Source organism: Cervus canadensis, chromosome 27 (genome assembly GCF_019320065.1).
Source record: "Cervus canadensis isolate Bull #8, Minnesota chromosome 27, ASM1932006v1, whole genome shotgun sequence".
NCBI classification, from domain to species: Eukaryota; Metazoa; Chordata; class Mammalia; order Artiodactyla; family Cervidae; genus Cervus; species Cervus canadensis.
Window position 1 is genome coordinate 16,797,208 of NC_057412.1, and position 15,307 is coordinate 16,812,514.

At 34.5% G+C, this 15,307-nt stretch overlaps 1 protein-coding gene across 2 annotated transcripts in view; it reads left to right on the forward strand.

The window, feature by feature from the left end:
- Positions 1-15,307, forward strand: part of TMPRSS15 (transmembrane serine protease 15) — a 139,735-nt gene that overhangs the window by 77,554 nt on the left and 46,874 nt on the right. For both annotated transcript variants that reach the window (XM_043449057.1, XM_043449059.1), the window contains 4 exons: positions 63-152; positions 3,715-3,840; positions 5,964-6,104; positions 14,413-14,523. In XM_043449057.1, the coding sequence (XP_043304992.1) occupies positions 63-152; positions 3,715-3,840; positions 5,964-6,104; positions 14,413-14,523 (468 nt within the window). The remainder of the gene's footprint in view (positions 1-62; positions 153-3,714; positions 3,841-5,963; positions 6,105-14,412; positions 14,524-15,307) is intronic.

The window sequence follows — 15,307 nt, forward strand, 5'->3', positions numbered from 1 at the left end:
AGTATTACTGCTCTGAAATAAATATTATGTTACTAATGATTTTTCATTGCTTTCCTTTTCAGCGGACTGTGGAGGGCCTCATGAACTGTGGGAGCCAAATACAACATTCACGTCTACAAACTTCCCAAACAACTACCCTAATCAGGCTTTCTGTGAGTCATTTCTTTTCCAGATCATGGAAAACAAATGTATATATCAAAGTTAGATTCTCCCCTTGACACAGCAAACTAGATTATAAATTTGCTATATCTGGATACAACTACTACATCTATGAGATCACTTAATATAATGAGAAGAATAACAATGGTTAATGACTAACTTTTTTAGCATATGTTTTATGCCAGTCACAGCACTAATGCTTAATATAACTTATTTTAGTCAGTTCTTACAATAATTTTTTAAAAGAGGTGATATTATAATAATTCTCCTATTTAAAAGTTTAAAAAAATAAGTGAAAGAGGTAGTAGCCTTATTCCAGATACCAATCTCCTTGATAATGCATATATTGTTTATCTTGTGTATAACAAGTTTAAGTTCCATAGTATAAGATCAGTGGAAAGTATATAAAGCAAAGAGCCAATTGTGACACCACATCTTTTTTTTTTTTTCCCCAATGTTAGGTACTATTTATTTATACATATTTTAACAAGTGTAAAAGGTGAACAAAATTATTCTATTTACTCAGATATTACCATTTCTGTTACTTTTCCTTCTTTCTTGGCATTCCAGGGTCCCCTCTGCTATCATTTTTTTGCCCTGTGAACTTTCTTTAACATTTCTTTTAAAGTAGGTCTACGGGCAATGAATTCTCTTAATTTTCTTTCTTCTGAAAATGGTTTTATTTCATTTTCATTGTTGAAGGATACATTTGCTGATTAAAGGATTCTGGTTTGATAGTTTTCTGTTTTGTTTTCAAAGCACTTTATAAATAGGTTTTCACTATTTCTGGCCTCCACAGTTTTTTTTTTTTAATGTATTATATTTTTTATTTTGTATTGGAATATAGCCAATTAACAATGTTGTGATAGTTTCAGGGGGACAGCAAAGGGACTCATCCATATATATATGTATCTTTTATAACTACAGATTAAAGAGAATAAAGCAGGCAGTGATTAGAATCCCAATATAAAGTGAAAGTATTAGTTGCTCAGTCATGTCTGACTCTTTGCAACCCCATGGAGTATATAGCCCCACCAGACTCTTCTGCCCAGGGAATTCTCCAGGCAAGAATACTGGAGTGGGTTGCCATTCCCTTCTCCAGAGGATCTTCCCCACCCAGGGATCAAGCCCAGGTCTCTTGCATTTAAGGCAGATTCTTCACCACCTGAGCCACCAGGGAAGCAGTCCCAATATATCCCAATATAAAGGGTGAGCTAATATGAAGGATACTAAAAAATTCTAAGTCTAGAGAGAAGAGGCTTTTATGATAAAACCAGATAAAGCTTATATCTAGGTCATTAGTCCTAAACAGAGAAGCTCATTAGAACTGCACAGACTGTTTGTGTTAAAGATGAAGATTCCATGGCCCATCCTCCAAAGATTCCACACTAGTATTTTGAGAAACAAACATTTTCTTCCCCTGCCTTCCATGGCCTCTGATAGCACCACCAACCTAAATGGAAAATTCTACTGGTGAAAAAAATACCCCAATGACAGTGAAAAATGTGTTATTAGAAAATGTCAATGTTTCTTCCTTCAAATGATCCAGAGATCATATCATTTTGATAGGATAGTAGAGTCACTATTATAGGGAGATATCTGATTAAAAAAAATAAACAGCCATTAATCTAATTTGACTTGTATGGGGAACTAGAGATTATCATCTCCACTTAGCATAGAAACTATCTTTTAAACATTTGTACAAAGTAATAATGTAAAAATATGATTTGTACATTATCATTTGTACAAAGTAATGGTAAAAGTATCCAAAAATAAGTGGAACATTGAAAGAACAATTTGGAGACATTTATTAAATTTATTAATTTACTCATGAAATCTTTTTTGAGTGCTTTATTTGTTAGGTACTGAAGTAGGTAAAGAAGAAACAAACAATTCAGTCTAGATAAGGATTCAGATAAGTTGTCAGACATCACACAGTGTTTAAAGTCTTGTTTGTAATAAGGGCAAAGACAGGAGGCTGTGCAGGAATATAAGAAGTATTTAACATACAAAAGTTCAGAAGTAGAAGACCTTGATTTTTTCTTGAATCTTCAAGCAAAATTAAGTAATGATAACAAATGGAAATGAAATGTGAAGTTATTTCACACCATGTTAAGCAGTTTGAATTTTAGTCTGAGGGCACTGAGGAGACTTTCAATGGCTTACAGGAAAATAGTGATAAAATCAAGTTTGCCTTGTAGATGGATCCATCCTTTTGTATTGCGGTCCATGAGTTGCATAGAGTTGGACACAGCATTGTGACTGAACAACAACAAATTCTTTTTTTTTTTTTTTTTTTAGCAATAGATTCTATTGCAGGATCAGAGGTAGGCTGTAAGGGAGCAATTATCCTCACGAATTAGGAGATGAAAAATAACAGTGACTTGAACTCGGATAGCGGCATGGAAACTGAGAAGGCAATGGGATTCCAGGGATATAGGAGCTAGTATTGGCAGCCTTGGTAATGGGAGGAAAGAGGTCAAGGAAGATGAGGAGGCTTCTGGTGTAGAAAACTGTGAGTGGACGATTAGTGGTACTATTCACTGAAATAGGAAGAATGAAAAAAGGAATGAGTTGGCGAAAGAGATCACTGTGTATTACCTTTATTCCTTGTTGAGTCTGAAATACTTACATTTATACACAGTAAATATTTGAATAAATGGATCTACTTCTCAAAAAAATGTAGAAGATAAGAACTTAGAGGTCATTACTATGTCAGTAAAATGACTTCCTTAATAGTGAATGAGAAATTCATGTAGAATGAAGAAAAATTCTGGAGCAAAACCTAAAGACTAAATTATTTAAGGAATCAATAAAAAACAAGGAGTGTTTATTGACACTTAGGCTGGTGATGGTGGTTTAGTCACTAAGTCATGTCCAATTCTTTTGGGACCCCATGGACTATAGCTCCCCAAGCTCCTCTGTCCATGGGATTTCCCAGGCAAGAATATTGGAGTGGGTGGCAATTCCCTTCTCCAGGGGGTCTTCCCAACTCTGCGATTGAGCCCACATCTCCTACTTTGGCAGGCAGTTTCTTTACTGCTGTGCCACCAGGGATTCTTGATACTAAGGCTATAAATATTTTTTTGTTTTGTTTCAAAAGGAACTGCCATCATATGACACATAAAAATAATTGCAACAATTACTTAAAGAAATATTAAAGTTTAGTTGCCCTACAAATTACTTTTTAATTACCTCATTTCCTCTACATTTAATCTTGGAAATAAAATAAATGGAAGTAGAATATTCATATCTTTTGACATTCATATATTTTAGACTGTAGGAGTAAAAGGCTATTTGCAAGCTTTGATGAAAGTATTTCATTTATATGAATAAAATAAATTCAATTAGAGTAAATGATCTCAAATTTAGTTGAAATTTCACTATAAGTATCCTAGAATAGATGAAATATTTCTTCACACAAATAGTTTGGAATATTAGGTTTTATAAAATGAAGAAAATATTTTTGAAAATGATTTGAAATTCTCAGAAGATTGAAGTTAAGAGAAATAAAAAGAAATGTTTAAACTAACTTTATTATTTATTACTTTTAAGGTGTTTGGAATTTAAATGCACAAAAGGGAAAAAATATTCAGCTTCACTTTCAGGAATTTGACCTGGAAAATATTGCAGATGTAGTTGAAATCAGAGATGGTGAAGGAGATGATTCCTTGTTCTTAGGTAAGTCTCCAGTTTATTGTGAAAGTTGTATGGCTCAAGACAGACTGATGGAGAGAGAAAATGAAAGTGAAAATCATTCAGTCGTGTCCACCTCTTTGCCACCCCATGGACTGTAGCCTGCTAGGCGCCTCTGTTCATGGAATTCTCCAGGCAAGAATACTGGGTAGCTGCTCCCTTCTCCAGGGGATTTTCCCAACCCAGAGATCGAACCCAGGTCTCCCATATTGCAGAGGCTTCTTTACCAGCTGAGCTACCAGGGAAGCCCATGGAGAGAGAATTTCTCAATACATGTAGTCACTTTTTTACAAAGAGCAAAGTGAAAACACAACAGTAGAATAACACATCAAATTGTATGTGGCATTTCCAATATGCAGAGCGTTCACAACGATGAAAAATATTCTTGAGAATTCCTGGAAAACCAGGATTCACAGTTTTGAGTCAGCAGGTCCTAGTGATACTAATTTACTATAATAAGCATTATACTTTAGAGACTAAAAGCCAAGAACATCCATTATGCAGTTTGCTATTCTATGCATTATGTATACATTGTATGTCCAAAGATAACTATTATAATACATTTCATATCAAACTGAAGGATCAATTATGTTTATTATGCAAAATTTTGAAATGATATTTACTTTGTGTTTCACTATTACTTTGATTGTGTCTCCAGTACTAGCTGCTTCTATATAAATATCTGAGAATGAGTCAAAAATTGATCAAATTGATTCTTCCCAAGCATTTATGGATCACTAATTTTTAATAGACATGGAGGAAAAGTGTACTGTTCAAGAAGAAGTTATTATACCTAGATCATAAATACCTTTTAATATAATAAAGTTCTATGAAATAGAATGGCTAATGTCTTATTAAACAGCTACAAACTTTTAAGAAAGAAGTGTCTCTTGGTAAGTCATGCATTAAACTATGAAAATACATGAAATGTCAACTGGAATGCAAAAACAGCACACTTTTCAGAAGTGTTTTATCTAACTGTGCTCTGAGCATGTGCTCAGTCATGTCTGACTCTCAAAAGCCTCCTGGGAGAGGAGAGCCACACACAAAACAAATAACAATGAAAGTCTCCGTAGACAATAGTGCCTTGTACCAGCTGAGGAACTTCAAGTTTGATTTTCAATACAGTTATAAATGCATTTTGAGTAGTTTCTCCATTTTCACTTGACATTGTCTTTCTAATAAACATTTCTGTTCTCGTGATCTAAGAATAATCAGTTTTTATCATTTCACCTCTTAGTATTTCCATCAATCATTGAAAAGTAATTGAGAATTCCAAAAGGATCTCATAATCATTGTTTTCAAATTTATCAGCAAGAAGCTCTTTTGATACAGAATCACTTTCAAGTATTCCAATATGTAAAATATTTAACACAATGAATATATTTTTAAATTAACTGAAGCCATTACTTTTTAATAGGGCTTCATTTGTGGCTCAGCTGATAAAGAATCTGCCTGCAATGAGGGAGACCTAGGTTTGATCCCTGGGTTGGGAAGATCCCCTGGAGAAGGGAAAGGTTACCAAGAGGATTTTATTGTTTATGAAGCCCTGTAGCCCTAGGGATTAGAGAGGAAAAAATTGAATGCCACCATTTAGGTCTACATTATCTGTCTCTAACATATATTTCAGATAAGGTTAGTGATTCAATTTATTAAAAATATCAAATGAATTTAAACAAAAAATTTATTAAAAAGGCAATTGATTTATGAAGATAAAAATTCAGACTAAATTTATTGAGACAAAAATTGTAAAAAATTATTTATATCCTCCATTAGTTTATAAAGCAGGCAAATAATTTTCTGGGGTAGCATGAGCTTTGAATAGTACTGATGCTAAGTTCGACAATATTATGAGTAATTTCATCATTAAATTCTAGAGCTGCAGAAACCTTAAGTAATATTGGAAAAGATCAACAGAGAAGTTGGCTTTCTTAGAAGCAGTGTCTAGAATATAAGAGAATGTGCATGTTTACCTATGTGTGGGTGCTTCTTGAGCCAGCCACGCTGCATGTTGCATATGTCTGGGAGACAGAATTAAGAAAAAGGGTGCATTTCCTTCTAGAGTCAAATGATTATCTCACTGATTATCCCATTTTCTTTGGGAGCAGCTGTGTACACAGGCCCTGGTCCAGTAAAGGATGTGTTCTCAACCACCAACCGAATGACTGTGCTTTTTATCACTGATGATATGTTGGCAAAACAGGGATTTAAAGCAAATTTCACTACTGGCTATGGCTTGGGGATTCCAGGTAAGTAGGCATGGGATTACATGCTGCCTCATAAGTTTTGGAGCCAAACAACAGAAACAGCCAGAACTTAATTTCAGTGCTTGCATTCTAGTACATTCATTCATCTTTCCTCGTCTTAAAGGAGAGTTTCTTACTTCCTTCACACCTGATTAACCACTAGCTGACTTTGCTCAAAGCAGGAATCCACACGGGTTTTTCAGCAGACCTACTCACACTTCTCTGGTATGTAAAGAGTTGTGCATCTTGTACACCAAAGAGGGCCACTTTAAACTGCAAAGGGGGGCTTCTTGGCACTGTGAGGAAGTAGGATTGTCCGTCACGTTCCTTTTGCCAAGAACGTTTTCAGAGAACAGCAGGAAAACAAGCAAATGAGCCGTTTGAATGCCAACAACATCCAATTAAAACATTAACATCAACTTCTCGGAGACAGACAGTGTGAAAAGGCATGGCCATGAAGGCAGGAGGAATTCGGTGCTGCTGTTTGCTGGAATGCACAACCCTTTTTGGTGGCTCAGATGGTAGAGGCTGCCTTCAACTCAGGAGACCCGGGTTCGATCCCTGGGCCAGGAAGATCCCCTGGAGAAGGGAACGGCAACCCACTCCAGTATTCTTGCCTGGAGAATCCCATGGACAGAGGAGCCTGGCAGGCTACAGTCCATGGGGTCTCCTAGAGTCAGAACGACTGAGCAGCAAACACTTTCACTTCACACTTTTCACAACCTTCTTCCCCTATATTTTTTATTACATTCATAACACAATCAGCAGGAAAAACAAAATCGTGACCTGCCTGCTCATCATGGAGAGATGTAGACATAGTTATAGATGCAGATACAGATACAGGTATTTTCATTCATATATTTAACTCTGCATTCAGGGGTCTAAAGAGAATTTTTATGGCTTGCTGCTCCCCCTGAACTATGATTTTTTAAAATACCTCTGTCCCACCACTTAGTGGTTCTCTAGGTGGAAATATGTCAGGAAGACAGAATACACATCGCTTCCTACATCTACATTTCCCTTCCATAGGGAACTGTGGTCAGTATGTCTTTAATCAGAATGTCTAGAAAAGAGGTAGGATTGCAGTATCGATCATCATCTGGCCTATTCTCTGATACTAGAATCATCTGTACAAATATCTGTTCCTCTACTCACAACTTAGACCTCATCCCAGAAAATTGTGTGCTTTGAACATTACAGCAAATGTGAAAAATGACCTGTAGCTTATCTATCTTCTGGCGCTGAATATAAGTCATAACAATTGTTACTGCCCAAGCTACTCAGATGGGAGTAAGTGGTAGCTTAGGAAATGATGCTATTCTTCTGGAATTTGTGATTGGTATTAGATACACCTACTTAGGATTTATAAGCAACATTGACATGAATCAACCAAAAAATCCACTAGTGAAGTAAATAAACAAAACATCAATTAGGGAAGTAAACAAACAAAAACATTAAGGCCTATGAAAGAATATACAGCACCAAAGAAAAGGAATAACGACTTTAGAGGAACTGAAAATTAGAATTTATCATAAAAAAGAGTACATGAAAAATGAGAAACATATAGAAAGTAATATGATTTACAATTATTTTAATTTATAAAGAAAATTATTTATTTTAAATTATATTTATAATTATCTTTCAAAATAGCAAAAAAGAAAATAGATTGATATGAAAATATAAATAGATGTCATATGTTTGTGTAAGTATAATGTGTAAGATATATATAGAGAGTGATATAGATAGATATAATGTATACAAAATCAAAAACTAAGTTAGGAGATAATTAAATCACTGCTTTGGAAAGTAGTAATCAAGGCAATTTTGAGACCTCTTTTGAATTAAGTCACTTTTCTATCCCTATGGCCTATTCTCTTCTTTGAGAAGAGGAATTTCTTGTTAAAATGCTACCACAACCAGATTATTATTTCTGACTCCATCAGAGGTTTTTGGTGATGGTGTGAACTGCACAGATTTTTGGTCAATCGTATACCTATTCAAAAACTCTGACACCATAATACCACAATCTCACAAAAACACTGCACAAAAGCATGATCAAGAGTCAAAAATGATAGGTAAAGAGATGGAAATATGTGGACGTCTCTGATGTGCATACAGGAAAAACACCAACCCACAAATTGAAAGTAATAGTGATTCCCAAAGGAAGAGAGCCAATTAAAACTAACACTGAAAGTTATAATAGGAAAAAAACAATATAATTTCCAGATCTGATTAAAGTGTCTGAAAAATCATAAAAATTTATAAGTAGGAATCAGTGTTAAAACATTTCATATTTAAAATTTTAAATTTTAAAAGAAAGTTTTCATAAAATTTTAAAGGAGAATAGCAAAATCAGTTTTTAAAGATGTTAAAAACCAGTTCAGCATTATATTTTAGTCATTTCATGATGAATATTTTAAAACAGTGGAGTGATATTTCTAAATTTTCGAGGAGAAACTTCTGCAATAAAGAAAATGTGTGACATCAGTATCATTTGTATTTGAATGAAATACAATTATGTGCTTGATTCTCTATTTTAAAATGAGCAAGAAAATACCTAATAGTTACTCTCTTGGAGAGGTGGGCTTCCCAACTTTTTTCCAAAGATGTCATGAAAGGAACTTTTGAGGAGTACTATATGCTTTTTAAATTTATTCTAATTATATTTATTTGTTATCACAATAAAATTCATTTTTCAATGTTTATTTCCCATGAGTATAAAACACAAAATAAACTAAAAACTTGTAGCATATTAACTGCAAATTGAGTTACCTGTTTAATATTGTCCCACGTCTATTCACCAAATTAAAATGATCTTCAGTTTTTTCTACTTTCTTTTTTTATTAAAGTATAGTTGATTTACAATATTGTGTTATTTTCACATATATAGTACAGTGATTCATTTATATGTTACATATATTCTATATACATTCATTTTCATATTCTTTTCTCTTATAGGTTATTACAAAATATAGAGCACAGTTTCCTGTTCTGTACAGTTGGTCCTTGTTGATTTTCTATCCCATATATAGTAGTGTTCATGTTAATCCTAACCTAATTTATCCCTCTCTCTACCCCACTTTCCCCTTTGATAACAGTAAGTTTAATTTTTATGTCTGTGAGTCTGTTCCTGTTTTGTAAATAAGTTCATTTGTATTCTTTTTAATTTTTTTAATTTTTTTTAAAGTTTTTGTTAGAGTGTAGTTGATTTACAGTGTTGGGTCAGCTACATAGAAAATAATAAAGACACTACCAGAAAATAATAGAGTTCATCAATGAATTTGATAAAGTTATAAGATATACAATTAATACACAGAAATCTTTTGCATTCTTATAAACCAACAACAAAAGATCAGAAAGAGAAATTAAGGAACCAGTCCCATTTACCATCTTACCATTGCACCAGAAAGGATAAAATATGTATCATTTTAGAATCCATGTATAAGTAATGTCATATGATACTGGTCTTTCTCTGTCTGACTGAAAATTGCTATATTTTTAAGGAAATGAAGATGAATTGCAAAACCAACTGAACTAATGAGATTAAGAAAAACTAATAGCTGTAGCCAATAAGGGAGTGAATTTATCCAAAAAAGTAATTATTGACCATCTACCATCTGCAAAAATGAAAACATCTTGAAACAAAATTTTGGAGAAATAGTAGGTCTTTAAGCCGTATTTTAAATTGTAAAGGAAAAGGGAGGAAAGAATTATAGAAAATAGTTTGGAGAAAGGAAGGTAGCAACACCTCTTTCATCAAAAATATTACAGTTGCTGGCTTTATTTGAGTCTTCTAATAAAGTAAATACATTAGGACTTTGAAAAATATTACAAGCAACTTTTAGTCAAGATAAAAGCCAAAAGGACATAATCTATGGCTTACAACACAAAATAGGTAGGAGATTTATGGCCTAGGTATTGTTTTTATTTGTTTGCCCTTTCAAAAGATTTTAGTTACTATGATAATGTTATTTAGGCAATAAATCATTTTGAGAAAATACCCTGGATTGAAGTTAAAATGGAGTTTTCCATGACCATCATTCTGTGTTGAATATGTTGAGAATGTGGTCTCACATTCCTCTTGGCCAGGGACTTATGCTGTTAGGAACTAGAAAATGGAGTGATTGAGTCATTATCAACATAATCTTCTCCCAGAGGGATTTTTTTACACCAAGAGGCTGAAAAGCAATTACAGACACAGTGAATTGGCAGTGGCAGATAATCACACTGGTAACAGAAGGAGAGATTAGGCACACACATCTTTATGTTGGTGTCCTGCTGTGCTGGTCATTTTCAGAGAAAAGGAGCAAAGGAATATCATAAATATTCAGCATGAATGTCCTTCATTTATCTTCTAAGATATTTTAGGTACACCTTCCAAAGCACTTAAGTGGCATGTAAAACCCTTGTACAACATATTATCTCTTTTTTTTATCTTAGTTTTCACATTTTATTTACATTAAACTAGAGTATAAGAAATAGGATTTATTAAGATCACTCTCCTCTGAATGTCCCCTCATTGCTCTTTTCTGAATCTCAGAGTCTTAATTTGGAACTCAATAGTGCTTATCTGGCAACTCTGGAAGTGGCAGCTGATTACATTTAGGGGTTCAGCGCCCTCCCCAGATTGTGTGGCATGTGCCTTAGAGATCAGCTCAGTTCCATTTAAAACCAGGCATATGTTGACTAAATGAGGCAGGGCTATTGGAGACCTCATAAAAAGGAGATGGGGAAATTCAGTTCTTAATAATATTTCTTTTTGTCTCTCTCACTATGGGCATAAAATGATCAGAAATAAGACTCCAGAGGCCACAGAGAGTTAAACTTTTGGATTAAATTCTTGAAGTTGAATTGTTACATGCTGCAAAGAATCAGAATCCAGTTCATGTACATAAAGGGAAATTTTGAAACAATTTATTTGAATTTCTCAGAATTTGTCATTTATTTTCAGTTCAGCAGCAATAGATTATTTTTCCCCATTCAGCATTTTTTTTTCAATCCAACAGACTCATCTTATGAAGATAGAATAATTTTTCTGTGTTCATTTGGTATAACACTAACAGCTTTGGCTAGAGCAGAAAAATGAACTACAATTTTCAGATATTTGCACATGCTTTCATTCATATTTTTATTCAGTTATTTAAATTTTAGTTCAATGGATGCATGCTTTTTGATTAAATATAGCCTAGCTATACCAGTAAAAGAGTAAAATTATTAATAAGTTACTGATGATTAAATTATTGGCATTTAAAACTCATTTTTACCTAATGACTTTAAAAATCTATGAAAACAAAGTAATGGGATAATTTAAAAATAACTAGTGATGACTAACATTCTATAAGTATATTAAGATATTTGATTATGGATACAAAATTAGGCTGTCAGCTTTTAAAATGAACATAATATATATTAAAATATAGATTTAAAATAGAAGATATAAATTCAACACATGTATACCTAGTTTTAAGTATTCCTGCTTTCTAAACTCAGTACTGGAAAGATTAAAATATAAAGTCAGTTAAAGCATTGAGGCTTGCCTGTAGAATAAGCAGCTGTCTTTGCCCATTTATTGTCTCACTAATCTGGTTTAGAAATATGTGTTTGTGAAATAAATTGATAATTGCATTTACAAGAGCCTTCCTAATAGTATTATATTTGATATATGTAACCTACGCTCAGTGGATAAACATTTGTAGAAGCAACTATCCCGATCACGCCTTTCTTAAAGTATTTTTTATTAAAGTAACTTAAATTTGGGTTGAAAAAATATAGGCTTTATCAAAGTTTAAAATAACACATGCAAACACCTCCAATTATTGCTGTGAGATACCTGGAGCAAAGCACTAGGTCTGACTTCTCGTGTTACCTGGAGAAGAAGGTAGCACAACAAGCACACAGGAGTATCAATGAAAAGGATGCCCTCCAAGTGCTACTACTTTTACTGTTAAGGATAAAATTTATTCCACATTCAGTGTATTCATATTGGCACAGTAAATACATTCACTTTTTAAAAAAAAATGATTCTCATGATATAACTAAGACATAAGCAGTATTTATCCCACTTATATGAAAGAAACTTAGTTTCTAAAAGATTAATTTGTCCAAGGTCAAAAATAAATAAAAAGAAAATGTTTAACTTGAAGGTCAAATCAGTCACATGATTCCAGAGCTTATGTCTTAACCTGCACCCAAATTCAGACAAGTAAATTTTATCTTCATAATTCATCATTGATTTTTATTTTTCAAGTCAATAGTTATCATCAGCCAATCAGCTGCCTACTTTTTAAATGTATTTTTTGAAATCATACTTTTAGTGATTTATTCATATTGTGTTTATTACTAATGTGCATGCTGATTACTGAGGCATATCCCCTTATCTAATACAAATTAATTCACTTAACATTTAACAAATATCTACTGATTTCCTACTTTGTTCCAGTCATTTTGTCAAGTCCTAGGCATATAAAAATGAAGAAACAAGGCATATAGATATTACAGCTAGTAAGTTACAGGTTCAATTTAATGAATGGACTCAATGAGAGCATTAATAGAAAAAGTTTTACTTTTACCCATCTTTGTTGTTGCTCAGTTACTCAGTCATGTCCAATCCTCTTGATGCCTTGGAGCAGCACACCAGGCTTTCTTGTCCTTCTCTATCTCCCAGAGTTTGCTCAAACTCATGTCCACTGAGTCAGTGATACCTTCCAACCATCTCATCCTCTGTCGTCCACTTCTCCTCCTGCCTTCAATCTTTCCAGGCATCGGGGTCTTCTCCAATGACTTGGCTCTTCGCATCAGGTGGCCAAAGTATTGGAGCTTCAGGATCAGTCCTTCCAATGAATATTCAGGGTTGATTTCCTTTAGGATTGACTGGTTGATCTCCTTGCTGTTTCCAAGGGACTCTCAAGAGTCTTCTCCAGTACCTCAGTTTGAAAGCATCAGTAGTTCTGCACTCAGCCTTCTTTATGGTCCAGCCTTTCATCTGTACATGACTTCTGGAAAAACAATAGCTTTGACTATACAGACATTTGCCAGAAAAATAATATCTCTGCTTTTTATTTTTTTTTTTTTTAATTTTTTTATTAGTTGGAGGCTAATTACTTCACAACATTTCAGTGGGTTTTGTCATACATTGATATGAATCAGCCATAGATTTACACGTATTCCCCATCCCGATCCCCCCTCCCACCTCCCTCTCCACCCGATTCCTCTGGGTCTTCCCAGTGCACCAGGCCGGAGCACTTGTCTCATGCATCCCACCAGATATCTCTGCTTTTTAATACACTGTCTAGATTTCTCATAGCTTTTCTTCCAAGGAGCAAATGTCTTTTAATTTCATGGCTGCAGTCACTATTTGGAGCCCAAACAAAGCCTCTTCATACCCAACAGCTATTTCCTTTCTCAGAAAATCCAGATTCCATGTGGCCCCATAGAGATTCTAAAATCAGGATGTAGCTAGTCCTTCCAAGCCACAATCAGAAACAACTCTAGGGTAGCAAACCCCTCTTTTCCAGTGAGATGAGGGCTCCCCCAGAGCAAAACTCCATAAGAATAAATAAACATTTCCAGGAAACATCATTCTCACTCCCTTTAAACAATGAATACTTCAAGTAGACATCTTATGCACAACTCAAAACTCTGGAAGCAACCACCATATGTACTTTAATCCTCTCTTGTCCAGCCTCTTCATTGTCCTGTTTTTTCATGTCCAAGCACATTCCCAATAACTCCAGTCCTGTTTTCCCTGTTTCCTTTCAAATTACTGCTATTGCAGTTTCCATTTCTTTAGATGACTTTTTCCCACCTAACCATGCTTTAATTAAACAATTTCCAGCTTGGTCCAACTTTGATTCCACCAAAAGACAGCTTCCACATTTCTATGTAAGAAAGATTTGGAGGTATCATTTGGATGGCAAAACCAAGAGATCTCTCTACACTTGTGAACATTCCAATGGTTGTTACTTGTACACTCACATTCACTGGGTTGGAAGAATTTATAAGATTCACAGAGACGGTGTGGGATGCTATGTCCAAAATCTCTCACACATTGCTTGGAACTGCCCTGCCCTCTGCTGCTAAGGAGATGTTTAAGGTTTTGTTCATATTCTAATTAAACCATATCTCTAGCTTTGACAGGACTATTGCAAAAGCATTGGGAGCAATTGTTTGTCATATTCAATATCAAAGTCAGCTTAACCAAGGACTGTGGCAAAGAATGGATGTTTAAAGGGACAGAAATGGTATGGGTACTCCAGAATGGTCTATTTGTCATTTCATTATCCTATGCAATACATATTTTTTCCTTCCGTAGAACCCTGCAAGGAAGACAATTTTCAGTGTAAGAATGGGGACTGTATTCTGCTGGTGAATCTCTGTGATGGTTTTCCACACTGTAAGGATGGCTCAGATGAAGCAGATTGTGGTACGTTTTATTTTTAGGAAAAAACTTTCATCATCTTAATTTCTACATTTGGATTCTACAAATGCAAAAGGAAGATTATGACTATATTTATTAGGACATGTCTTGGTACTTATGGATTATTATTTCCTAGTGATTTTAGTGCCTCTGCCATCATTCTGGTTATAAGAAATGCTAACACACGAACTTGTTTCTGTTTAAAGTTGACTACATTTAATACCTTTAAGTCTGCGTGCGTTAACTTGCTTCAGTTGTGTATGACTCTATGCAACCCTATGGACTGCAGGCTGCCAAGCTCCTGTGTCCATGTGATTTCCGAGGAAAGAATACTGGAGTGGGTTGCCAGGAAGATCCAGGTGATCTTCCTGACCCAGAGATCAAACTCGCACCTCTTAGGTCTCCTGCATTGGCAGGCAGGCTCTTTACCGCTAACGCCACCTGGGAAGCCCAGCTTTAGGTCTAGGACAATGCATTTTCAGGTAAAAAGCATAAAATACCTCAGAAAGACAACAGCCCATGCCAGCCACTCTAGTCACCACTCTTACTCATATTTTGCACATTGCTTACACACAAAGGCCCCCTCATGCTTATTTATAACTGACTTTCTTAGACTTGTCCTTGCATTCTTGATTCTTCAGTATCTAATTCTCCTTCTGCCTTGAGTCTCCTGTCCATCCCCTATCCAGCTCTCTGTTACATTAGGAATAATGACTACTTTTACTCTGTCCTATTTTATTTAGAAAAAACAAATAGTAAAAGCTATTTATGATATGCATGTGCTATAACG